The sequence below is a fragment of the Orcinus orca genome, chromosome 19, assembly GCF_937001465.1.
Source record: "Orcinus orca chromosome 19, mOrcOrc1.1, whole genome shotgun sequence".
NCBI lineage: Eukaryota > Metazoa > Chordata > Mammalia > Artiodactyla > Delphinidae > Orcinus > Orcinus orca.
In genome coordinates this window covers 44,884,735-44,910,866 of record NC_064577.1, presented here as the reverse complement: position 1 = coordinate 44,910,866, position 26,132 = coordinate 44,884,735, and the positions used below count along the sequence as shown (strand labels likewise).

The window sequence follows — 26,132 nt, the reverse complement described above, 5'->3', positions numbered from 1 at the left end:
TGATCAGCTTAGGCATCAGAGATTTGGGCTTCCGAACCATCTGCTTTATCCAAAGACTTTCAGCTGCTGAGGAGCTAGGAGGCTCCAACTCCATCTTGTCTGGGTTGGGGACAAGACTTGAAGTGCACGTTCTTTCTTGGCAGGTAAGAGGGGCTAAGGTTGCACTGGGCTGGGAGCTAGCCTTAGAGTTATTGGGTTAGGCACTGGGCAGGCCTTCCTGATAACCCTGTAGTAGTGATGATGAGGATGATGATGATGATAAATGTCTTGTGTTCATTATGTGCCAGGCAGTGTGTTAAAATATTTTACATGCATTATTTTCTTAGCACTCACGATAATCATATAAGGTAGGTAGCATTATTATACCCATTTCGCAGATGGGCAAACTAAGGCTCAAGGAGGATGAGCAACTTGCCTAAGGCCACACAACTTGGAAGCAGAAGAGTCACGATCAGAGTTGGAGTTTGGCAGATTCCAGAGTCTTTCTCTTAGTCACTAAAGTACTCTCTCTTCTGACAGGACCTGGAGTTTCCTGAAAACTTCTACCTGTGTCATTAGGTGGAACAATAACTTTGCTTCCCAAATCTGCCTCAGTGAAAGAAACTCTTCTCTCCCTTCTCCATGCTCTGATTCCCTTTTCCTCCATAGACAGGTCTTACCTAAAGGGCAAAGATTGGGTGTGCCTCCCCCATGAGGCTGGGAGCATCCTCTCCTCTGGAGGCTAGACTCATAATGGGATGGGGGTGGGGGTGCAGTGAATCTACGGTGAGTGATGAGAATATACGGTGAGCAGGGAAGAGGGTAGAAGTTGAGGTGTGGGGAGTACAGAGGAGGGAGCTGGGGGAGCCCAGGGGATTTGCAATCCCAGCTGTGGAATCCTTTCCAGGACCTGGTCTCTCCAGGGCAGGATGGCCCAGGAGCTCAGTGAGAAGGAGCTTTTAAAGATGGAGGTGGAGCAGCTGAAGAAGGAAGTGAAGAACCCAAGAGCTCCGGTGAGCCTCCTATTCCCTTCCCTGCTTCCTCTTCTCCATCCCCTTCTGGTCCTCATGGAGCCGGGACACGAAGGAGGAAGTGATGGACAGCCTGGTGGTGGGCCTTCTCCAGGACAGTAGAAAGAGCAGGAGGTGCCTCTGGAATGGGATGGGAAGTGGAAGGAGGCCAGGGTTTGATCCCACAAAGGTGTGTAAGAGATAACTTCAGAGCCTCGAGGGCTCAGTGTGTCCGGCCCTGTCCCTGGGTAAGAGTCAGGCTTTGCGGTTCTGGTCAAGGAAATCACACCTGCCTGTGCCTCTCATCTTTCTCCTCTCCGGCCTCTATCCCCACCCTGCCCAGAAGCCTGCTTTCTTGGGACTGAACAAATCATGAATCCCGAGCCACAGACAGGGGCTAGAAGCACACTTTACTTTCCGCAGATTTCTAAGACAGGAAAGGAGATCAAGGACTACGTGGAGGCCGAAGCGGGAAACGACCCTCTTCTCAAAGGCATCCCTGAGGACAAGAATCCCTTCAAGGAAAAAGGCGGTTGTACGATAAGCTGATGGCACTGGAGCCCCTCACCCTGAATGCCTGCCCCTCCTCAGCCCCCTCCTTATCCAGAATCAAGTACCCTGGGACGCCCAGGGAACCAGTGGTTGTTCACCTTCTCTTAGTCACAGAATGAGTAGAGATGCCTGGCTGCGTACATCATGAATCCATTCCCCAGTCCTGCTTTGAACTCTTCTCTCCCATTACCACCTGCCTGGTCACTGCTGACCCCACTTGGAAACACTCCCAGGAAAGCTTCCCTGGCTCAGCAGTGGACACCTAAACTCGTGGGGTCTGAAAAGGCTGCAGTTGCCTGAGACCTGGGACAGTCCTTGGGAAACAGTTACTCCTCCCATTTCCCCCCTCCACTGTTTGCCTAGGAGCCAGAATTCCCATTCAGAGCTTTCGGGTTGAGGACTGGAGTTGGGGGCGTCCTTTCCCCCCACCTCATGGCCGGTCCTGTGGAAGTCCCCCTGGTCATTTGGATCACCCCAGATGGCCTGGTGACAAAAAGAGCTCGTAAAGTCGTGATGTCATGATTTATTGAATGTTATTGAGTGCCTGTTCCATGCTGGGCTAGGATAGAAAAGTGAGCTAAATTCAAATGGCTCTTATTTTCATGGAATTTAGCATAGAAGGCATGAAACAGGGATACAGTTTAATCAGTAAGTGCTGCTGTGGGGAAAAGAAAGTCAAGGGTGGTGCAGGAACACACAGCAGGTGGACAGTCAGGGCAATGTAAACTGTCAAAGTGAACTGTTGCAGGCAAGTGGGGGCGTGGGGGGTGAGGACAGACCTGGGAGGGGTGAAACATGGGGCTGGAGAGGAAGATGAGCTCAAGTCTAAAGGATCTTGCTGTGAGCTCAGGTAAGAAGTTTCTTTTTGACCCTCCTTGCAATAGGAAGCTGCTGAGGGTATTTAAGCCGCAGAAGGCTAGGTTTTGATTAGCATAAGGGAGGCTGGATCCTGCTAAGGTCGGGGAGACTAATTCCTAGGCCTTGTTAGCAAGAAGATTACTGTCTAAAGGGGCCACAGAGAGACGTTCATGATGCAGTGCGTTCAGTGCAATGTCAGAGAGGTCTGCGTGAAGTATGAGGGAGACACATAGAAGGGCTATCAAATCCAGCTGAGTGGCTGCGTTGCATCCTGGGAGGGAGGACAGGAAAGACCTCGAAAAGTAGGTGATACTTGGAGCTGAGTCCTAAGGGGTTAAGTTGTGAAGGGTGGATGGGTGGCAAATCTGGTTGAAGGGACAGTATGAACAGAGGAATAGATAAAAGAAGAAGAAAATAAGAACATGGGTTTGTATGCAAACACTCATCAGATCAGTTGTTGGAATGTCAAGAGAAAGGCCTAGAGTTTTAGGATCTGCTGCTAGAGAGGTGGGGTTGGAGACCATCAGAGGGTCTCGTCTGCCATACTAAACCACTGACTCTGCTGGGAGTGGGTTGGTAATGTTTGCATTTAGAAGGGAATAGCTTTTGACAAGATGGAAAGGAGAAAGAGTGGAGGCAGAGAGGGAGTTAAGGAGATGATTGTGAGCTCAGGGGAGAGGTGGGTTAGGGCAGTGGCTATAAGTCTAGAGGGGGAGTTCTTTGCGAAATAAAGTTTTCAGATCTTGACATCTCATTGAGAGATAGGCGAGGGACAGGAGGTGGTCAAGGATGATGACGAGTTTCTGGCTTGGGGGGTGAGAGAGAGAATTGAAAGCAAGTATCTGAAAACAAACCTAACATAATACATTGATCTGAAAACAAACCTAACGTAATACATTGAGCTGCAAACTCCCTCAGCCCCTCCCCAGTGGGCCACAGCCCTACGGTGTGTCCTGCTCCTACAGGTAAGGTCATGGGCCACTGGTCAGAATCCAGGATCTCCCGGGAACCGTCCACTCCTTTCCCAATTCCATAGTAACCCCACTATGCCATTCTGTGACCTCAATAATAAATTCAGGGGCTTCCCTGGTGGCGCAGTGGTTGAGGGTCCGCCTGCCGATGCAGGAGACACGGGTTCGTGCCCCGGTCCGGGAGGATCCCACGTGCCGCGGAGCGGCTGTGCCCGTGAGCCATGGCCGCTGAGCCTGCGCGTCCGGAGCCTGTGCTCCGCAACGGGAGCGGCCACAGCAGTGAGAGGCCCGCGTACCGCAAAAAAATAAATAAATAAATAAATAAATAATAAATTCAGCCACCCCAATATACTCTGCTTAAGAGCAGGAAAAGAAGAGGAAACATTTAAATATAATACTTTTTTTTTTTTAATGGGGAAGTGTTAATATTTCATACGGCTCCATCAGTGAGAAAGGAAAAACAGATGGGGGGCTACAGTCACATGGGTGTAGGTCATGGGCTATGGCTTCCTTCTTGGTTGGAGCTCTTGGTCCAGGGGTGGACTCCCACCTTCATTCCTCAGGACTCTGAACCCTTATCAGGGCTCCAGGTAGAGCAGTGGTTTCTTCTGCTCACCTTTGTTACCTGAAAAACCCAGTCTGCCTCCTGGTGGGTTTCAAGCTAAAAGACACAACCAAGCCAAAGAGTGGGAGAAGGATTTATTACTTACAACAAGTAAGGAGAACACCAGGGATCTTTCCCAAAACAATAACATTGGGAAAGTTTTAAGCTAAGGATACGTGCATATTCATGAAGGGTCCACAGGAGTCCAAGCTTGAGTTGACTGAAGTCATGAGGGTCAGAAAAGGTCCACATCATTATCCCTTAGGGTCCAGCTGATCTGGTGGTTGAGCGCTTCAGGCTAATCTTTACCAGTGAGGCAAAACTGGGAGTCTTTACAACTGATATATTATCTCTGATATAGTACAATAACTTCTCTCGCCTGATAACAGTTGTTTGCTTTTGCATTCTTTTGTTCCCTTAAAATCTTTAATTACTGAGACCTGTTCAAGGGCAAGCATTGTGGCCAGGCTTACATCACCAAATGGCTTAGGCCAAAAATGGCCTCTCTTACGTCAAGAAAGTCATGCCTGGTTCTCTTTCTCCAGGGACCCCTTACCTTATCTGCAGTAGTGTCTCCATGTCCCCCTGGCCGTTCTGACTTTTCTCTACCAGACCACGGAAATGGGTGAAGGGGGTGACATCACCTGCAGCATCGGAGCTGAGGAAACAAACCAGTGGGGCCAGGAAAGGAGAAAAAGGCCAAGAAGAGACGAGGACTCTGCCCACTGCCCCATGCCGTCTGATCAGATGCAAATTCCTCAAGACTCTATCTTCTACCCTGCTCACACATTCATCTAGTCTATCCCTTTGTTCCAACAGCCTCCCACTGAGCTCCCCTCATCTGGCCCCTCTACTCCCACCCCCAACGCTTGGCTGCAGTGTTTCTCTGTGGCTCCCTTGCTTACCTCCTGTAAGACCAAGTCAAGACTTGTGGGTTGAGCACCGAGGTCCTTCCCACACCATGGGTAAGGGTCCTGCTTACCCCTGAGGCCTCAGCTCTCCCCACTGCTCACCCCACCTGCCCCCAGGGCTCCATCAGTGGAGCTTTTCTTAATTCCTCCACCAGCTCGTGCTGGGCTTGAGACACCTTCTGTATCCAGCTAATTCATGTACAGTCACAACTAGGCTGAAGCATCCCTTCTAGGAAAGCTTTCCCAGATTCTCTCCTTTATGACTGAATGAATAGGTCATTCAAAATTAGGTAGTTCAGAATTTAAGAAAGAAGTGTAAAACGGCATACCATGAACAGTGCCTCCCTCCTCTTCTCCTATATTCCTCCCTGGAGAAACCGACGTTAACTGTTTCTCACATGAGCTCTCAGAGATGTTTTATGCAGATACAAGTCAACACATATAAACATTCTCCCTCTTTTTACACAAGCGCTTTTTACCCTTTTTACATTTTTACACAAGCGCATTTTCCTTCTTTTTACAACAGCGCTTCATGCTGTTCTGAGCTTTGGTCTGGATTTCTTTTTTTTTAACCTTACCTAGCTGGACTTCACTTACCTTTGGTGTCTACATGTACTCCTGAGCCTATAACCTTTCATTTTAAACTCTCCTTTAGTCTTCCATTTATTAGTCAAGTTTCAAGCTCCTTGAGGGCGGGGGACAAATCTTTGATTTTTGTATTTCCAGCACCTAGAACATAGTAGGTGCTCAACAAATGGGTGTGGAATGACTGAGTGATTCCTCTTTATAGGCTTACTATGCGCCAGGCATTGTGTATTGAATATACACTATGTCATGTGCAAATGAATAAACCAAAGATAATGAGTGGACAGCCTTGGGAATCTAGCATAATGGAGGGGCCAGGCTAGGCACAGACCCGGCTTCCCTGGAGGTCCTGGTGTTCTGCCCTCTGCTGGTCATTCTAGGCAAGGACAACATCCTGCAGACGCTACCTTCCCGACAATGCTGTCCCTGGGGGCCCTTCCATGAAATAAACCCATGGTAGGGGCTCCTCAGACTGCTGGCAAGGAAGAGAGAGAGGTTCTCCCCTCAGCTACTGGGGATGGAAAAGGGAGGAAAGGTGGAGGGGGGTGTCAGAGACAGAAGTCTCAGAGAAGCTGAGCTAGGAGGGGAAGGAAGAGGGGATGGTGGTGGGTTCAGAACCATTAGTGAGTAGTTGTGAAATCACTTTAGTAGTTGTGACCAGATTTATTTTTTTTTTAGTATTTATTTCTTTCTTTATTATTTATTTATATTTATTTTGGCTGTGCCAGGCCTTAGTTGCAGCACACGGGATCTTCGTCGCGGCTCATGGGATCTTTAGTTGTGGCAGGCAGCATCTTTAGTTGCGGTGCGCAAACTCTTAGTTGCGGCATGCACGCAGGATCTAGTTCCCGAACAGGGATCAAACCTGGGCCCCGTGCATTGGGAGCGTGGAGTCTTACCCACTGGACCACCAGGAAAGTCCCGAGACCAGCTTTAAAAAAATAAAAACATAGAAAATATCAGAGTGCAATTTACATAGAATAAAGGTGACTATTGTTTCCCAAACTTTTATTTCAGTTTTGTGTATGTGTGAACTGGTTTGTGATGTAAAACGATATCTTACTGAGGATCTTTATACAAACAAACAAGCAAAACAAGGTGAAAGCCACTGGAGACATGATGAGAAAGGCCCTGGGGAGTAAGTCCTCAGTGGGCGTAAGGATTCCCAGCAGAATCAAAGCTCAGAGAAAACCATAATTCAAAAAGACACATGCACCCCAATGTTCATTGCAGCACTATTTACAATAGCCAGGTCATGGAAGCAACCTAAATGCCCATCAACAGACGAATGGATAAAGAAGATGTGGTACCTATATACAATGGAATAGTACTCAGCCATAAAAATGAACGAAATTGGGTCATTTGTAGAGACGTGGATGGATCTAGAGACTGTCATACAGAGTGAAGTAAGTCAGGAAGAGAAAAACAAATATCGTCTATTAACGCATATATGTGGAACCTAGAAAAATGGTACAGATGAACCAGTTTGCAGGGCAGAAATTGAGACACAGATGTAGAGAACAAACGTATGGACACCAAGGGGGGAAAGTGGCAGGGGGGTGGGGATGGTGGTGTGATGAATTGGGAGATTGGGATTGACATGTATACACTGATGTATATAAAATTGATGACTAATAAGGTCCTGCTGTATAAAAAATATATAAAATAAAATTCAGAAATTCAAAAAAAAAAAATCAAAGCTCAGGGCAGAAGGCAGGGCAACTTTTGTGGAGCACAACCTCTATCTCAGTGCAGAAATCTTCCTACACCCCATGTGACAAAGACCTTTGAGCTCCCTGACTCCAGACTTCCAGGCACCAGAAGCTCAAAATTTCTCAAGCCTGTTCCACTGATGGACAGCTCAGACTGTTAGAAAGTTCTTCCCATTTGCCCCTCTAACTTCCACCCACGAGTCGTCATTCTCTGCCTCTGTTGCAACCAAGACTAGGAACAACTAGGCAAATAAACTGACAACTAACAAGTGCTCTATACGTTTTATTTTCCTTCCCATATAAGCATTTGTTTTTTTGTCAAGAATCTGACTTTCCACAGTGTTTATTATTCTGGTTATCTTTCTAGCAGTTAACATTATTGAGCCTATCATGGATGGGACACAGAGAAAAGGACTTTTTGCTTACTATTTTATTAAGTCTTAGAGCACTGCCATGCAAAAGGCACCGTTATTGTCATTTTACAGATGAGGCGCAGAATTTTTTTTCCAGCTTTAGTGAGATGTAATTGACATATAACATTGTATAAGTTTTAGGTGTACAACATAATGATTTGCTATACACGTATACATTGCCAAATGATTACCACAGTAAGTTTAGTTAACACATCCATCACCTCACATAGTTACAATTTCAGAACATTTCAATTGCTTACCCAAATGCACCCACCCAGTTAGTGGCAGGATGAAATTTATCAGTGTCTTTGTGTGATCCCTAGAATTGAACCTGATCCTCTGAATGTGGTTCGGCTGGCTCAGAATGGAGGATCTTTATCCTGACTCCCTCTCTGTGGACAACTTTTGATCTCGGATTTCTCATCTGTGACCATGGCAGAAACATGTCTCTAGGCAGGTACTTTTGGACTTTTGTTTGTTTGTTTTCTTTTGTTTTGTTTTTTTGCTGTACGCGGGCCTTTCACTGCTGTGGCCTCTCCCGTCGCCGAGCACAGGCTCCGGACGCGCAGGCTCAGCGGCCATGGCTCACGGGCCCAGCCGCTCCGCGGCATGTGGGATCTTCCCGGACCAGGGCACGAACCCGTGTCCCCTGCATCGGCAGGCGGACTCTCAACCACTGAGACACCAGGGAAGCCCCCTGTTTTGTTTTTTAACTTATTGAAGTATAGTTGATTTACAATGTTGTGTTAATTTCTGCTGTATAGCAAAGCGATTCAGTTACACACACACACACACACACACATATATATATACATTCTTTTTCGTATTCTTTTCCATTATGGTTTATCACAGGATATTAAATATAGTTCCCTGGGCTATACAGTAGGACTTTGTTGTTTATCACTTTTTGACCTTTTAAATTGACATTCAGAATAGTGCATACAACATAATGCGCACTTTAACAAAATTTTGTAAAGTGAACAATCAATGTAACCTCCACCCAAGGACAAGAAATACAATAGTACCAGTACCCCTGGAAGACTGTTGCTGGCCCCTTTCCAATCATGGTCCTCTCTCTTCCCCAAAGTATTCCATATCTTCAGTAACATGTGAATTACTCCTTTGCTTTGCTGGATAATTTTACCATCTAAGTTTGCAGCTCTAGACAATATACAGTAGTTAGTTTTGCCTGTTTAGAAACTTTATTTTTTTTTAATTAATTAATTAATTAATTTTATTTTTGGCTGCTTTGGGTCTTCATTGCTAAGTGCAGGCTTTCTCTAGTTGCAGCGGGGGTGGAAGGGGGGCTACTCTTCGTTGCAGCGCGCGGGCTTCTCATTGTGGTGGCTTCTCTTGTTGCAGAGAACGGGCTGTAGGTGCGCAGGCTTCAGCAGTTGTGGCTCACGGGCTCTAGAGCGCAGGCTCAGTAGTTGTGGCTCTCTGCGGCACGTGGGATGTGGGATCTTCCTGGACCAGTGCTCAAAACTGTGACCCCTGCATTGGCAGGCAGATTCTTAACCACTGCGCCACCAGGGAAGTCCCAAGAAACTTTATACAAATGGAATAATTTATCATTTATCCTTTTGTATCTACCTTCTTCTGTTCAATACTTAAAAAAAAAATTCACCCATTTCGTTGCATGTAGTTGTCCATTTGTTTTGTTGCTGTGTAATATTCCGTCGTGTGGCCTTACTGCAAATTATTTATCCATTCTACTGTAGGTGGACATTTGAGTTCCAATTTTTGGCTATTATGTTGCCCAAAACTCTTACACATGTCTCTAAGTGCACAAAAGCACACATTTCTGTGGGTATATGTACAAGAGTGAAATTGCTAGATCATAGGGTATGATATCTTCAACTTTAGTAGATCTCAGACTGCTTTCCACCAATTTACGCTCCTTTGAGAATTCACATTATTCCATATTCTCAATAACATTCAGCATTGTCATTCTGGTGAGTGGTATCTCAATGGCATCTCATTGAGCTTTTAATTTGCATTTTCCTGGTGACTGATGTGTTGCATCTTTTCATGTGTACCGGTTATTCTGGATTTCCTTTTTTTTATGAAGTACCAGTCCAAGTCTTTTGTTGTTTTCCATTAGGTTTTTTGTCTTTTTTCTTACTGAATTTTAGGAGCTTTTAATATACTCTGGATACAAGTTGTCAGTTATGCATTACAAATATCTTTTCCTATTCTATGGCTTACTTTTCACTTCCTTTTTGGGGTCTTCTGATAAGAAAAACATAGAAAATCATATTAATATGGTGACATATATCAAACTTTCAGAACCTTTTGTGTCTTGCTTAAGAAGACTTTCCCTACCCTGAGGTCATGAAGATATTCTGTTGTCTTCCAAAGCTTTATTGCTCTTTTTTTTCTTTTTTTCACATAAAGGTCTATAATTCACATGCAATGTATTGCTGTGTTAGTGAAAACTGGGAGGAATTTGATTTCATATTTTTCCATATGGACACTCAATTGTCCCAGAATAATTTATTGAAAAAAGGTCCTTTTCCCCACTGTTCTGTTGTGCTATATTTGTCATAAATCACTGGTCCAAGTATGTGTGCGGCTCTATCTGGGCTCTCTATTCTGTTCCATTGGTATGTTTGTCTTTCTTTTCACCAGTACCACACTGTCTTAATTCCTATAGTTAATAGTTGATAATAAGCTTTAATATCTGTTAGTGCAAGTCCTCCCACGTCTAATGTTTAGGTATTTTTGAAGCTGGGATCGCTCATACACACAAATTCATTCAAATGTTTAAGGAGTGTGTGGGGTGGAGTGGGGAGGAAGGGTGCTCAGGAGAGAGTTGGGGAGAGCAGAGCGAGGGTTCTGTTTCCACGGCATCCTCCCAAGGCGCGGGGCCGTATAACCACAGTGCCAGTCTCCCTGTAGGGGGATCACAAATGCGTGAGCGGGCTTCCTCGTCACTTGTCCCCGAGAGACAGACAGCTCTCAAAACCCAGATACCAATCCAAAGAAGACAATACTCCGTGTACGTCTCTTCCCCGCTACCCCAGAGGTAGAACCTTTCCTGCAAACCACGTGCGCTTGGTCAGCACCCAAATCAGCGACCCTGGACAAATTCGCCAAGAGATTCGCTCAGCCCTGCGGGTGAACCCCATAGAGATTCCTATCGTCTGCTCGGGAGAAATAGCCCATCGATACGGCGAGAAACCGTCGCCAGAGATACCCTGAACGGCTGAAACGGATTGAAGAGTGGATTCCTTGACTAAGGGATTTTTTTTTTTTCCAACTGAAAGACAACCTCGCAGTCTACTGCCCGAGTACCGGACAACCCAGACAGACACACTTCAGTATCTGGCCGACTTCCGGGCGGACGGACCCCCAAACACACGCCCTCCTCCGCAGTCGGCTATTCCCTCCCGCTCCCCTCGGCTCCCTATGGCTATTTCGTTCGCTGTTTCCAGAGCAGAAGTGTTTGGCCCTTCTGCATGTTAGCCAATGGGGAGAAGCATTCCCGGCAGCTTGCGGGGCGGGGGTGGCGGTGGCGGTGGCGGTGGCGTTTCCTAGACCAGAAGGCTGCCACTGTTCCCCGCCCGAAGCGGAATCCTCGGGATCCCTCGGGCACCTTCGCCCGTCCCCGGCAAGCTAAAGTCACGCTCCAGCTCCCACAGACACTTACTTTTCCGCCCCGAGTCTCGCGCATGCGCACCGCGACCTTCAAGCAGGCTCTGAAATGAAAGCATCTTGAGAAAGAGGGAGGGACCCTAAATCGCGGTCAGGTAGGTCAAGGGGGGGCGCCGGCACAGCCTGAGATGGCCACTGCCGCCAAGGGCCTCCAAAATAGGAATTGTAGAACCAAAAGATTTTGGAGAGGTCCCACCGAGATTTGAACTCGGATCGCTGGATTCAAAGTCCAGAGTGCTAACCATTACACCATGGGACCCGCTCGTTACTTTTGGCGGCCGGGAGCCTCCTCAAGTCATATAGCGGGCGCGCCGGGCTGCCTTTCGAAAACGGCAGTGGATGCCGGGTTTACCGGCTCTGGGTCCTGGGCTCTGGTCCCCAAGCCGAACTGGCGGGCAGGAGCGGAGCAACGAGGGCTTCAGCGTCCCCGGCGTCCTATACGATCCCGGTCCCAGGGTGTCATTTCTTGCTGCCTCTCTCCCTGCTCTCCTCCAGGGGTCCTCACCGGGTTTGAGGAAGCCCGGGGGGTGGGGGGGGGCGGCAGGCTGGCGGGGTCGGCCTTAGCGGGGCTAGGCCCGCGATGTTGGACCGGGGAAGGCCGACTCCGACCCATAGACCCCGAGCAGGCGGCTCGGCGCTCGCATCCTGGGCTTCGTATTGTTTATTTATTTACTTACACAGCGACTACCCCGGGTAGGTTATTTTGGCCGAGCGGGGAGGGAAGCTGACTGGCACGTCGAGGGACAGCCGTTCAAGGCCCAGGTGCCCCAAGCGCGAATCGCCGTTAGGAAGTGCGCCCCACCTGATTCCTTGGCGTTACACGTAGCTAGAGCCACCGAGAAATCTGCACAGAAAGTTCCGCTTCCATCTCCCTCTCCTACTTTAAACGCTACTTGGGAGCATGGTTCCTTTTAACGTGTAGATTAGAATCAGATCAGTGAAAGAGACAATCCCTTTTGGACTTTCTCATAAGTTTTAGTGAAGGTGTAAAAGGATAATGTTTCTTCAGGTCAATCTGGCGACAGATAAAATTTTATATGCCATTTGCTCAACAATTGCACTTTTGGAAATTTATCCTAACGGGCTACTAGGACGAGTGCCAGTTAGTCAAGGATGTTCTCAGCTGTGTGGTTTTTAATAGTAAAGAATAAAACTAAATGTCCGTTGAGTGAAACTTGATTAAATAAATACTGACAATATCTATACAATAAATACTGTGCAGGAATTTAGGGGGGAATCTATTGTATTGGCATGAAAAGATATACTGTCCTAAAGAAACAAAAACAAAAATCTACTTGCCAAATACTGTGTATAATAAAATCCAACTTATACACAAACAGAAAAGCTGAATGAATACACATGTAATGAATATTTGCCATTTATTTGCCCTCGGCCATCTGATTGACTCCGTTTCTTGAGAGACTCAACATTGCATGGGACTGGGTGACAGCAGAGGTGTGCCCCAAGGTAGACACGCTCACTCTCCAGGCTTCTGGCAGCCAGAGTGAAAATGTGTGTCCTTAACTTGGCCAATTGGATTTAGAATCCAGAAGCAGGAACGTTTTAGAACTTAGTTGGCTGCCGGTGGTGGCTGTGCCGTCCAGAGCCTCAGGGGCAGTGATGGCAGCCGTGCCATGTCCCCTGGCAGCAGAAGTGGCATCCTAACTAGACTGTCCAGGATCCTGACCTTGGCTGAGTTCCTGGTTTCCTAGTTCCCCTTCATTCTTGCCCATCTTTCTGAGTTTGCTTTCCCTCTGGTGCTGTGAACTCTATAACGTCCTCCTAATAAGTTCCTTTTCTATGTAAGGTACCCAGAGTCCCTTTCTGTTGCATATAGTCAAGAACCTGCTTAGCTCAAATCCAAAAAGATCCGTTGATGACATTTATCTCCTGGGAGTAAACTTATGAAGTCCTGTTTTTTTGTATTGCTTGAAAAAATCATTTATAATTCTTGTATATTGTCCGAAGAAACATTAATGATTTTCCATTTTGAAGAATGAACCAAATTCCCCTTCAGCTCCTATAAGATAAGGGTGTCCCTCTCTTAAGGCTGGAGTGACTTAATATCAAATTGACTTAACATCAAATGACTTTAGCAGCTCTGGACCTCAGCTTTCCCATCTATTTCCTTCTTACAAGGGTTCTGTACTGGCTAGAGGGTATTGAAATTAAGTTTTCAAAAACTACTGTAGAAAGCTACTAAAGGTAGCTTATATCCTTTGAAAGTGTATGACAATTTCTCTATCCGGTGTGAGGAGAAGGAATGACTGCCCTCCTATTCCCACTCTCCCTACTCCATTCCCTAGTTCTTTGCAGTTCCCTCCACTTTCTTTCTCAGCTTGAAAAAAATCTTACCAGCCCAAATGAAATCCTCCACTTGCTCATTCCTCAAGGAACGTAAAAGGATCATCTCCCTTACTGCTTTTGTCATGACTCACTGGAATTATAAGAAATTGTGTTCTGCGGCTCAGTCTCTCCCATCTTCCCTCTCTCTTCCCCTTGGTTGGGCTGTGAATTCCTTGGGACTTGCTCACCTTTATGTGTGGCTAGTGCCTTAACAGACATGTCCCCTGAACCCCCTTAGAGGGCACAGGAGAACTTAGGAGGAAGAAACAACATTCTAATTTTGTGTTCAGAGACCCTTTATAGCATCATATTCTATATATATATATTTAATGATAACAGAGAAAACAGAGACAATATGTAATCTCCCTGCCCCAGTGTGACTAGGTTCTTTTAATATAAATCCACTGCACGTGACATCCCAAAGATGGCATCCCATGACGTCTTTGAGAACAGACTCTCAAGCTTCCACACAAGGCGGCTCCTGAAGCTGGGGGAGCCCAGGGCTCTGCTGGAGGTGGGTTTATTGTGGCTTCAGCTGTGGCATCCCAGCTGAGGGCTGAACTGGGGCAGAGTGTACCCCAGAAAGTACAATGAGGCCAAGGGTTAAGAAAAGAGGGCTGAAATCCAGGATTAGGGGCTTTAAAGATATTTTCCCAAGTTTCTTATGAGCCTGTAAATATAGAGACAATGGAGTGGGGACAATAATGCTTTGAGGAGTCAACATGGAAAGTATTCATATTCACTCTCAAGGCTGTGTTCAGACACTTTCCTGTATCCATGCTAGGCTGCTCACAGCTGGGATAGAATGGGCCTTGCTCTGTGTCCTCGCCACTCAGGATAAGTGAGATCTGCTGCAAGTCCCCACTTTGCCTTGGGAGCCCTGGTTTTGCCAGACAAGCCACCACTTTGTGCAGGGTGACAGCTGGCCCCTACCCAACTCCTCCGGTCCAGGCCCCCGCTCTGGGCCTGGCATTCCCCAGGCTCTGATGGGGAAATCTGACCGCTTAGTTGTTGTTTTTTTTTTAATTGAAGTATAGTTGATTTACAATGTTGTGTTAGTTTCAGGTGTACAGCAAAGTGATCAGTTATATATAATATATACATATATATATTCTTTTTCAGATTCTTTTCCCTTATAGGTTATTACAAGATATTGAATATAGTTCCCCGTGCTATACAGTAGGTCCTTGTTGTTTATCTATTTTATACATAGTAGTGTATATCTGTTAATCCCAAACTCCTAATGTATCCCTCCCAGGCCACTTACTCTTTTTGAACAACAGAAAAAAGCAGCATTCACCTTTTATCCTTTTCTTGCGTGTTTTTACTTTCTCTTTTTAAAATAACTATCTTGGGACTTCCCTGGTGGCACAGTGGTTAAGAATCTGCCTGCCAATGCAGGGGAAACAGGCTTGATCCCTGGTCCAGGAAGATCACATGTGCCGCGGAGCAACCAAGCCAGTGTGCCACAACTACAGAGCCTGTGCTTTAGAGCCCATGAGCCACAACTACTGAGCCCGCAAGCCACAACTACTGAGCCCGTGAGCTACAACTACTGAGCTCACGTGCCACAACTACTGGAGCCCGTGCTCCGCAACAAGAGAAGCCACTGCAATGAAGATGGAAGGCAGCCAAAAATAAATTAATTAATTAAAAAATAATAATAATTATCTTTTCAGATTACAAAGGTAAAATATTTATGGAAAATGTAGAAAATACAGTAAAGTAAAAGGAAGATTTTTAAATAACTACAATTCCAACAAGCACTTTTACATTTGCTATTTCATTTCCTTTTTTAAAATGCATTTTTACAGTCTCACTGTATATATAATTTTATGTTCTGCTTTTGCACTTAACATAATTAAAATGTTAAAAAATATTTAAATGGATAATACATGAGCATAATACAAAATTCAAAAGGTATAAAAGGAAAACACAGATAAATAAGACTTCCTGACTATAATTTTTTTTTGTTCTCCGAGGCAACTTCTGATATGGTCCTTCTAGAGATATTTCATTCTTACACAGATATACATGCATATGCATAATCCTTTTCTAGAAAAAGAAATCAAAACATTGTTCTGCACCTGGTTTTATTTATTTAGCACCATATCTTGAGCATTGTTCCATAACAGTACATATGAAATATACCTCACTTTTTTAAAGGCATTTTATTTTGAGGTATTATTTACATTAAGGAAAATGCACAAATCTTAACGGAATCAATTATTTTTTACAGATGTATACACTTGTGTGATCATCACCTAGATCAAGATATAGGGCATTTCCATCACTCCAGAAAGTTCCCTGGTGCCTTTTTCCAGTTTTTACTGAAATCACTACTCTGGTTTCTATCACCAGAAATTAGTTTTGCCTATTATTATAGTATACGTGTACTGTTTTGCAGTATCTATCGCGTGTGGCTTCTTTCGCTAAACATGTTTTCGAGATTCATTCATGTCACTTTATATATCAGCAGTATGTTTTTCATTGCTGAGAAGTACTCCACTGTATGAATATACCACAATTCGTTGGTCCATTCTTCAGTTGATGGACATTTGGGTTGTTTCCAATTTGGGCCTAATATAAGTAAAGCTACTATGACCATTCCTTTACAAACCTTTTTCGGTCTTGGGTATATAACTAGGAATGGAATTGCTGGGTCGTAGGGTAAGTGTACATTTAAGTTTATTAGGAACAGCCAAACAGCTTTCCAAAGTGCTTGTACCATTTTACACTCCCACCAGCAGTGTATGAGGGAGTTCCAGTTGCTTCACATCTTAGCTAACAAGTGGTATTATTAGTCGCTTAAATTTAGCCATTCTAGGAGGTGTATAATCATCTTTCCTTTTGCTTTTAATTTGCACTTCCCTAATGGTTAATGATGTTGAACGTATTTTTTTACATGCTCACTAGCCATTTGAATATCTTCTTTTCTAAGTGCTTCAAGTATTTTGCCCATTTAGAAAAAAAAAACCTGTCTTTATCTTATTGATTCATAAGAATTATATATTTATACATACTTATATATATATATATATATAGATAGATCCATTATGGATATATATATGGTAATTATATATATGGATCCTTTATCAAATATTTGTACTGCAGATATTTTCTTCCAGTCTGTGGCTTGTCTTTTCACTTTCTTTCTTTTTTTTTAATTTTGCTAATTTTAAAAAGTATATTTATTTATTTGGTTGTACTGGGTCTTAGTTGTGGTAGGCGGGCTCCTTCGTTGCGGCATACATGCGGGATCTAGTTCCCCGACCAGGGATCAAACCTGGGACCCCTACATTGGGAGTGCAGAGTCTTAACCACTGTACCACCAGGGAAGTTTCTTCACTTTCTTAATAGTGTCTTTTGGTTAGCAGGTTTTAATTTCAATCAAGTCAAATTTATCTTTTTTTTTTCCTTTTATGATTAATGCCTCTATGTTCTTGCATGCAGAGATCTGGGATATTTCCAAGCACACAGAATAGAAGAGGGGCTTGTGCAGTTAATACAGATTACTCAATTATACAATGAAAACTTTGATAATCTCTTGGTAAAATTTCAAGAGGGATGTAGGTTTTATTTATTTTTATTTTTTTTCTGTTTTATTTTTTTTTTAATTTTTAAGTTTTATTTATTTATACAGCAGGTTCTTATGGGATGTAGGTTTTACATGGGAGAGTTGTCTGAAACTGGAGCAGGGCGGCTGAAGGGCAGAAAGGTAGCTGGAGGACCCAGGCAAAGGATTAAGAAAAAGAGCTGTATACAGACATGAATACTGTGAAGGTCATTAGATGTAGGTTTGAGCAGAAGAAATGGGGTAGAGAGCAGAGACTTCCTGGGAAGCTGGTGATCCTGATGTTGTTACTGGCGTCTGAAACACAAACTATGGGCCTACCAAGACTGTAGAATATCAAGAATGGGAAATGGGAGGAAAGAATCAGGATATTGGCATGTGTTAGTCTTCATGTTGGTCCTATGAGAGATAAGCTTTAGGCTGAGGCAGCCTGTTTTTTATTTTTGAGGTACGTGGCCCTCTCTCTGTTGTGGCTTCTCCCGTATGCAGAGCACAGGTTCCGGACGTGCAAGCTCAGCGGCCATGGCTCACAGGCCCAGCTGCTCCGCGGCATGTGGGATCTTCCCGGAGCGGGGCACGAACCCGTGTCCCCTACATCGGCAGGCGGACTCTCAACCACTGCGCCACCAGGGAAGCCCAAGGCAGCTTGTTTTAAAGCAGGTGTAGTATGGTTTTGCTGAGAGTATCTTGCAATCCAAGTTTACTGGATGTCCTATAACTTGGAGCCTTGTAGGCCTAGAAAAGCTAAAATCTCCAACCCAAGAGAAAGCACCGGCAGAGACAGAAGACTTCGCAGGAGACCAATTTGAGTAAAAGACCAGCCTACTACACTGCAATGCTTTAAACATTTTCTGCCCATTAAGAGGAAAAACCTGGGGGCAAAGAGCAAATTGTAGATGGTCTTTCTGTACCTTAGATGACTGTTTTGAAGAGCATTAAGGCAGAGGCCAGGTGCAGAGACCTGTGGGCTTGGAATCCCTCATACATATTCCTGTCGGTCATAGGACACCTGTGCTCTGCCCCACCTCTGGGCTGCAACCTATATATGATAGTTTAAGACAGTTTGGGTCAAGTTTCTGGTACTTGCAGACAAATGCATTCTCATAGATACACTTGGTAGCGGCTTGTATATGTTGTTGGTCTATCAACAATCAAAAAACAGCTGGGGAGGTACCTTCCTGAGTCAGGGAGAGACAGTATCCAGAATGAGGCGCACCCCAGTCCCATTTCCACTTCAGCCACAGGAAGTGGACACGCCCATGCACGCAAAAAAAGGCCACTAGCCCAGTAGCCAATAGGATCCCTCCTTTCTGAAAGTCTTAGGAATTTTCCTTTCCTGAGCAGGAGGGTGGGAATTAGTAGAGGGGAAACAGAGAGAGTGGACTTGAGCTCCCCCTGGAGGCCCACACGATTATTTGCACCAAGTTGTCCAGGAATTAGGAGTTGACCCGCAAGTATCAGAGAGGCCCTTCGCTGTCCTGGAAGGATACCTTTGTCATTGGTTTAGTCCAGGCTGCTCAGTTGTGTCTGAAATTGAAGGCTGGAGGGAGGCCTGTACGGCGGTTATTTTCTGTGATCTGATTTTTACTTCCAAACCACCCAAAGAGAAAACCTTTTATTTATGCCTTTCTGTTTTGAAAACACACAGAATGGTTGTATTATTTAGGACACTTTGCTTATAAGTCACAGGAGCCAACTCAAATTCGATTAAGCAAAAAAGGAGAATTATAAGGGTATAGTGTTTCACAAAACCCCAGGGAAGGAGTATAGCCAGACCTCAGGAAAGAACCAGAAGGCCGCCAGGAGTCTCTCATTTCAGCTCCTTTTTGTGCTTATGTCGAATTCTTTTCTCACTGCACACTGGCTGTCTCAGCTCCCCGGTCTGCACAGTAAGGGGCTGCCCCGCTGCTCCGGAGTGTGACGCCTGCCATCCAGCCACCCATAAAGCCCCACTGGGTATTCTCAGGCCCAATTCAAATTCCAAGAAAGACAATCTGCTTGGCTATTGGTACAGCTTCTCTTAATCCAATATATTTTGACTAGGGAATGGAGGCACACACTCTCTGGGTAGTTGATCTATTCCTGGAGAAGAATTCTTGGAGAACTGGCTCACAGTTTAGGCAAACACCCTCCACTTTAAGAACTCCTCCCTGCTGGAGTAGAAGGTTCCAGTTCTTGGGACAGGGAAGAGGATTTTCCTGGAACCTACCGATGGTAACCACAGCACATCACAACAGTCCCTGCTGGGGGATGTTTTAGGATGCTACAATTGCCATGAAAACACACACCTTTATCTCTCTGTCTCAAGAATGCAAGAAATTCACCAGGAAGGCAGACTTCTCTTTTTTGGAACCAGGCATGGGACAAATTAAATATTTGTCTAAATATTTAATTTACATTTTAGCTATGTTTATATATTTAAATATTTAAAAGCTATAAAAACTGAAGCTAGCAAATTGTTAAAATAAATGTTCTATCCTCTTACCTTGACAAATATATCTTTAAAAAGGAAAAATCCAAAATATTGTAAAGCTGTGATTTTTGTAGTTATTTTATTATCCCCCCTTTAAAAAAAAATTTTTTTTTTTGGCCGTGCCCTGCGGCATGTGGTATCTTAGTGCCTCAGCCAGGGATTGAACCTGGGCCCCCTTCACTGGGAGCGTGGAGTCTTAACCCCTGGACCACCAGGGAAGTCCCTTTTGTAGTTACTTTAATTTTAAAAAACTTAAGCCATTAAATGTTTTTATAAAAATAATTACAGTTTTTGCATTCAATAACCACTTAATTCCCAGCGTAAAGAATTGGTATTGGGACTTCCCTGGTGGCACAGTGGTTAAGAATCCACCTGCCAAGGCAAGGGACATGGGTTCGTGCCCTGGTCCAGGAAGATCCCACATGCTGCGGAGCAACTAAGCCTGTGCGCCACAACTACTGAGCCTGCGCTCTCACCCTGCGCACCTAGAGCCTGTGCTCCACAAGAGAAACCACCGCAATGAGAAGCGCGCGTACCGCAATGAAGAGCAGCCCCCGCCCCCCACCCCCACCGCAACTAGAGAAAGCCCACGCGCAGCAACTAAGACCCAATGCAGCCAAAAATAAATAAATAAATAAAAAAGAATTAGTATCACACTTCAAGCATGATACATCTAGAACTACATGTATAAAAATTAGAGTAATAAAAATTGCTTCTATTTTATTTATTTTGTAAAACTATCCAATTTAGAATGTTTATTTTAGGCATGAGGCATTGAGGACTCTTTTACATTAAAAATTAAGGTAAGATCTTACTCCAATAAAGATCTATTAAAAAAAAAACCAAAACAAAATGTCTCATAGTATCTTGTTCAAAGATCTTTGCTTACTATTTTTAAATGTTCTTAAGCCACACGTGCAATTGTTGTGAACAGCACACTAATTTTCTAGTACTTTTGGAACCATGAATTGAAAGGCAAGAAAACAGACACTAGGTAGTGGGCAACACTCTATTGCTATTTATGTTATCTGAGAGGAAGAATTTGACAAATTTAAAAATGTGTCTTTTTCTTTTACCTAAGCACTTTGCTGCTCAAATATTACCAGCATTCCAAAGCACTGTCCACAGACTTGCAGGGCGTTTACACGCAGTCGCCTTTTGTTTTGAGAACATAGGGCAAAAAGAACGGAGAGGGCTTCCCTGGTGGCGCAGTGGTTCAGAATCCACCTGCCAACTCGGGGTACATGGGTTCGAGCCCTGGCCCGGGAAGATCCCACATGCTGCGGAGCAACTAGCCCGTGCACCACAACTACTGAAGCCCATGTGCCACAGCTACTGAAGCCCACATGCCACAACTACTGGAGCCCACAGCCTAGAGCCCGTGCTCCGCAACAAGAGAAGCCACTGCAATTAGAAGCCCATGCACTGAAATGAGGAGTAGCCCCCGCTCGCCGCAACTAGAGAAAGCCCGCGTGCAGCAACAAACAGCCAATGCAGCCAAAGATAAATTAAAATAAATAAATTTATTTTCTTAAAAAAAGGAACAGAGAAACATTTCTCTAGAGCCTGAACAGTGTTTAGTCCCAAGAGGGGATATTTAGGGAAACAGGTTATGCTGTCCCGGCGCTAACCACTAGATCCTGAGTGACAGAGATGCCCAAATGTTCCTCAGTAAATACATGTGTTTGTTCTTTTCCTCCAGTTTTATTGAGATATAAATGACCGACAGCACTGTATAGTTTAAGTAGAGCATAATGATTTGACTTAGCATACATCATGAAATGATTATCACCATAAGTTTAGTGAAAATCTATCATCTCACATAGGTACAAAATTAAAGAAATAGAAAAATAATATTTTTTTCTGTGATGAGAACTCTTAGGATTTACTCTCTTAACCACTTTCATATATTACACACGGCAGTGTTCGTTATATTTATCATGTTGTACATTATGTCCCTAGTACTTATTTATCTTATAACTGGAAGTTTGTACCTTCTGACCACCTTCATCCAACTTTGCCTTCCCCCACCCCCTGCCTCTGGTAACCACAAATCTGATCTCTTCTGTGAGTTTGTTTGTTTTATTTATTTGGTTGTGCTGGGTCTTAGTTGAGGCAGGCAGGCTCCTTAGTTGCGGCTCACTGGCTCCTTAGTTGTGTCATGTGAACTCTTAGTTGCAGCATGCATGTGGGATCTAGTTCCCTGACCAGGAACCGAACCTGGGCCCCCTGCATTGGGAGCGTGGAGTCTTAACCACTGTGCCAACAAGGAATTTCCTGTTTGTTTGTTTGTTTTTAACATCTTTATTAGAGTATAATTGCTTTACAATGGTGTGTTAGTTTCTGCTTTATAACAAAGTGAATCAGTTATACATATACATGTGTCCCCATATCTCTTCCCTCTTGCATCTCCCTCCCTCCCACCCTCCCTATCCCAGCCCTGTTTGTTTCTTGTTTTTTTTTTTTTTTTTGCGGTACGCGGGCCTCTCACTGTTGTGGCCTCTCCCGTTGCGGAGCACAGGCTCCGGACGTGCAGGCTCAGCGGCCATGGCTCACGGGCCCAGCCACTCTGCGGCATGTGGGATCTTCCCGGACCGGGGCACCAACCCACGTCCCTTGCATCGGCAGGCGGACTCTCAACCACTGCACCACCAGGGAAGCCCTGTTTGTTTGTTTTTGAAGTAAATACATGTGTCTGTGATATGCAGGGTTCTCTAAAGCACAGGATCCAGGTAGGGGCTCGTCTTGCCTGGGTCTAAGGACAGTACTGAATGGAGCAATCCAACATTGTCCCCCTATATAGCTATGGTGTTGTACATAAAATACATACTATTGCACTAAATGATCATGCATGCTAAAGTTATAAAAACTTTATAACTATGTTTATGACATACACAATGGAATGAGGTATGTACTTTACTCCTGTTTGGGAGAATAAACAATGATCGCCAGTCTGTATTTGTATCTGAGAAACGCTAAATTGAAGTTAAGCCAATTTCTTTACAGCAGGACTTCTCAGAACCTTGAATATACTAATGTGAATTGCGACTGTCCAAGAGGGAGACAGAGCGTGCAGTATTTTTCAAAATTATTTGACCACCAAAACATTTTTCATGAAGTTTTATTAATATCTCACAGACACATTTTCAGAGATCCTGAACTACCCTCGGCCATCTTCAGTAGGAAAGAGTAGAAACCAAAAGGCAGAGCCAGTGCAGCACTGGGAGAACCTCCTGACTCCCAAGGTAACCGAGAGAGCCTGCCTCATCGTGACGGCTCCACTCTGCAGATGACACAGGTCTCGAGCGGTCAGCAACTGATCTCAAGGCCCTAGAATTGAGTGGCTTGGCCACTGCACTTACGCTGTTTATCATGGCTCCTCAGCACAGTGTCTGAGTTCAATCCCAGGAAGTATGGAATCTGTCTTTATGATAGGGAGTCTGATGCCAGGGAAATCTTTATTCCAGCAGTGAGTGGACTACCCCAGGGATCTCATCCCTCCAACTGCCTGCGTCCCATCCGTGTGCCGGGCTCCAGGTGAGCTGACTCCCTCCTCGCCTGCCTGGTCCGCCTCTCATCATCTGATCCGATTCCACTAGTGGACTGAACTGAACCAGGCTTCCACCTTCTCCAGGCAAGGACCCTGGGTTATTCACATTATTTGAGTCCACAAGGTAGGACCAAAAAAAATCTGTGGATGGCAATGATGCTGGAGATGATCTGTGATATAATTTCCACCAAATAACCCTCAAGGACCCAGCAGCCATCTTTTTGACTGAGGATACCAACCCATCATATACTCTTTCGTGTGAGATGAAATGAAATAATGTGAGACACTATATGTACAAATGTTTCATAAATGGTAAGACATCATACAAACAATGAATACAGTCTCCGTTGCCCTGATCAGTGATTGGTCCATTTCTAATAACCCTCAGCTTTTGATTGAGATTTCCAGTACCTGAGCCAGACCCATCTGCCCTGTCTGTCTTATCTAGAGTTCAAATTTTGATAGCCCATCCACCAGTTCCTCTGTTTTAGATACCTGCAACCGCTCAGCACAGCGCTTTTCCAGTGCCCGGACAACCTTTACGTGGCACATTGGAGATGGTTCTTGAAGTAGTGGAGAGCCAGCTTGAACTGGATCTGAGCTTTGGTGTTGGTCCGGTATATGTTGTAGCTCTTCTCCAGGGCTGCCAGCTCTGGGTCCGCCACTGGAGAACGGGGCTGGTGACCTACAATCACATTTGAGCAGGACCCCACAAGCAGGCTTCCGAGCCCATCGATAAAGAACTCTGCCAAGAGAGGGAAAGTGCGAGAAGGAAATGTGAGCTTCCGCCAGAGACCCAGAGCCATACTGCAGGTCTGGGAGGGGAGTCGGGGGGAGGGGACACAGTTTATACCCCTGGGGAGCTTCCGCCCCTGTGAAGCCACCTGCCCAGGCTACTGAGTTGAGGACAGACAATGATATGGGTAGAGAGACACAGATTGGCTTCCAACTGGACGGAACTGTGGACTCCAGGACTGAGAGGAATGAGAGGGGAAGGTCACCAGCTGCAGTTTCATAGGAGAGGATGTCTGGAAAAGAAGCAGCAGCAGCCAGGTGGGAAAAGAGGGAGGGGCCAGAGCTGGAGGCAAAGGAAGGGGAAGGGCGTCGTGGAGAAGCAGAACAGCCTGGGGGAGACAAGAAGGCAGAGAGGGTGGTGGGAGGCAAGAGAGACCACGAGGGACTTCCCTGGTGGTCCAGTGGCTAAGACTCTGAGTTCCCAATGCAGGGGGCCTGGGTTCAATCCCTGGCCAGGGAACTAGATCTCACATGCCGCAACTAAGGGTTCGCATGCCGCAACTAAAGACCCTGCATGCTGCAACAAAGATCCTGCACATGGCAATGAAGATCCGGTGTGCCGCAACGAAGACCCAGTGCAGCCAAGTAAATAAATAAATATTCTAAAAAAAAAGAGAGAGACCACGAGCTCTCCATTTTAGGGAGAAAGGGTGAGCTCCCCATTTTGGGGAGAAAGGACAAGCTCCCCTGAGCAGTGGCACACGGCCCTCCCTCCTTGGGAAAAAACAGGCTTCTGAGATCTGTCCACAGCACAGCTCCCTTCCTCACTCTTCCAGCCTCCCCACCTGAATGAGCCACTCGCTGCAGGCGGGGGTCGAAGCCCACTCTTTGGAGCCGCTCTGTGTGGGCCAGGAAGAAGTTGACAACGCCACTCGTCACCACGCAGCTGGGGAAGCCGTCCAGGGGCCGGAAAGATCCTGACCGCCGGTGGAGACAGTTCCCATTCTCACTGTGCTCCAGGAACAGCTTAAACTGGAACACGTTTCCAAGCACACTGCCGCCTACCTAGCCGGTGGGCAGAGAAATCCACATTAGAGAATAGACTCAGTATCCATGTAGCCGCTGTCAAGAAGCCTTCCTGGACTGAACCTCAGTTATGACAAGAATCACACCCTTTACCTACCCTTCATGCTACACTTACACCAAGTCCAAAGGGCAGACAACTCTGCTCCGTTTACCCTCCAGCAGGCTCACTCTTTCCAGAAGGTGACTCACTCCCTTCCAGTACAAGGAGTGGTGTTTAGGTGCAAGAGGCAGCCTGCTCGTGCAGGGGTCCCTGTGTGGACTTCCTGCAGCCAGTAGTTTGTCTCAAGCTGCCTTCGTTCCGTTCTCTGCTCCCGGCTCACCTCTCTGTGCTGCCCGTCCCTGCACTCGTGGGAGATGCATGCATCTAGCTGTTGGAGCCCGAGCAAAACAGGACAAGCAATTATATCTATTCCTGAACCATCATAATCACCCAGGGTGGCACAGCAGTCTGATTGTCTGCCATCACCTGTTCTTTCCCTCCCCGCTTAGTAAATGAACCCTCTTGAGTTTTAACTGGACTAAATTAAAGTCTAGCCAATTAACCCAATAAAGATGAAATTTTCCCACTTCCCTTGCAAGGTCTGACCATGTGTCTAAGTCCTGGCTGAAAGGATGTGATTCAGAACAGATGTCTGCAACTTTTATAAAGATCTCAATCTTAAAAGAGAACTTGTCCTTCACTTCCCCTCTCCCCATTTCTTCCGACCATACAGCTGAGGACCACGAAGATGGACAAACAACGGGGAAGGAAGCTGGTCCAGGATGACCCTGGAAGGAGAGTCGAGTGCCAGCTTGCATTCTTACACGGGTGGGAACTGCACCTTCTATGTCATTTACGCTATTGTGATTGGGTCTCTAGAGACATCTTAGGTCAGGTGCTTTGGGGACTGTCCACCTGGAGTATGAAGTAACTGTGGTCACTGTGCTACTTCTTATACATTTTCTTTCTTTTTAACAGCTATATTGAGATATCTTTGACATATTAAAATTGCTTGATGTTTTGATGTATGTATACGTTGTGAAAAGATCACCACACAAGCTAATTGACAAATCTATCACCTCTACCTAGTAATCTCTGCAAATTTCAAGAATACAATGCAGCATTATTAATTACTG

General features: G+C 45.4%; 2 protein-coding genes, 1 long non-coding RNA gene and 1 other non-coding gene across 9 annotated transcripts in view; 2 read left to right on the top strand and 2 right to left on the bottom strand.

Annotated features, from left to right (window-relative positions):
* Positions 1-55: 55 nt before the first annotated feature.
* Positions 56-2,051, top strand: GNGT2 (G protein subunit gamma transducin 2). Its single transcript, XM_033410848.2, has 3 exons — positions 56-143; positions 887-992; positions 1,413-2,051. The coding sequence occupies exons 2-3, from the start codon at positions 909-911 to the stop codon at positions 1,536-1,538; spliced, it is 210 nt and encodes a 69-aa protein (XP_033266739.1). The 5' UTR covers positions 56-143; positions 887-908; the 3' UTR covers positions 1,539-2,051.
* A 9,179-nt stretch (positions 2,052-11,230) lies between these two features.
* Positions 11,231-22,599, top strand: LOC125962197 (uncharacterized). Its single transcript, XR_007473697.1, has 2 exons — positions 11,231-11,347; positions 22,167-22,599. It is a non-coding gene; the product is annotated as an uncharacterized LOC125962197 (long non-coding RNA).
* On the bottom strand, positions 11,440-11,511 carry TRNAQ-UUG (transfer RNA glutamine (anticodon UUG)). The gene has a single exon. It is a non-coding gene; the product is annotated as a tRNA-Gln (tRNA).
* A 151-nt stretch (positions 22,600-22,750) lies between the features above and the next one.
* B4GALNT2 (beta-1,4-N-acetyl-galactosaminyltransferase 2) overlaps positions 22,751-26,132 on the bottom strand; it is a 55,795-nt gene continuing 52,413 nt past the window's right edge. For 5 of the 6 annotated variants that reach the window (XM_049702540.1, XM_049702539.1, XM_049702541.1 and 2 more), the window contains exons 10-11: positions 24,776-24,995; positions 22,751-23,940 (exon numbers count right to left, since the gene is read on the bottom strand). In XM_049702540.1, the coding sequence (XP_049558497.1) occupies positions 23,735-23,940; positions 24,776-24,995 (426 nt within the window). In that variant the 3' untranslated portion in view covers positions 22,751-23,734. The remainder of the gene's footprint in view (positions 23,941-24,775; positions 24,996-26,132) is intronic. The other variant, XR_004478567.2, reaches the window with a different exon arrangement.

Bases quoted from the DNA above. Each gene is read 5' to 3' on its own strand.
- GNGT2 (XM_033410848.2), top strand. From the start codon at position 909: ATGGCCCAGGAGCTCAGTGAGAAGGAGCTTTTAAAGATGGAGGTGGAG. The intron at 993-1,412 runs GTGAGCCTCCTA...TACTTTCCGCAG, and splicing joins TGAAGAACCCAAGAGCTCCG to ATTTCTAAGACAGGAAAGGA.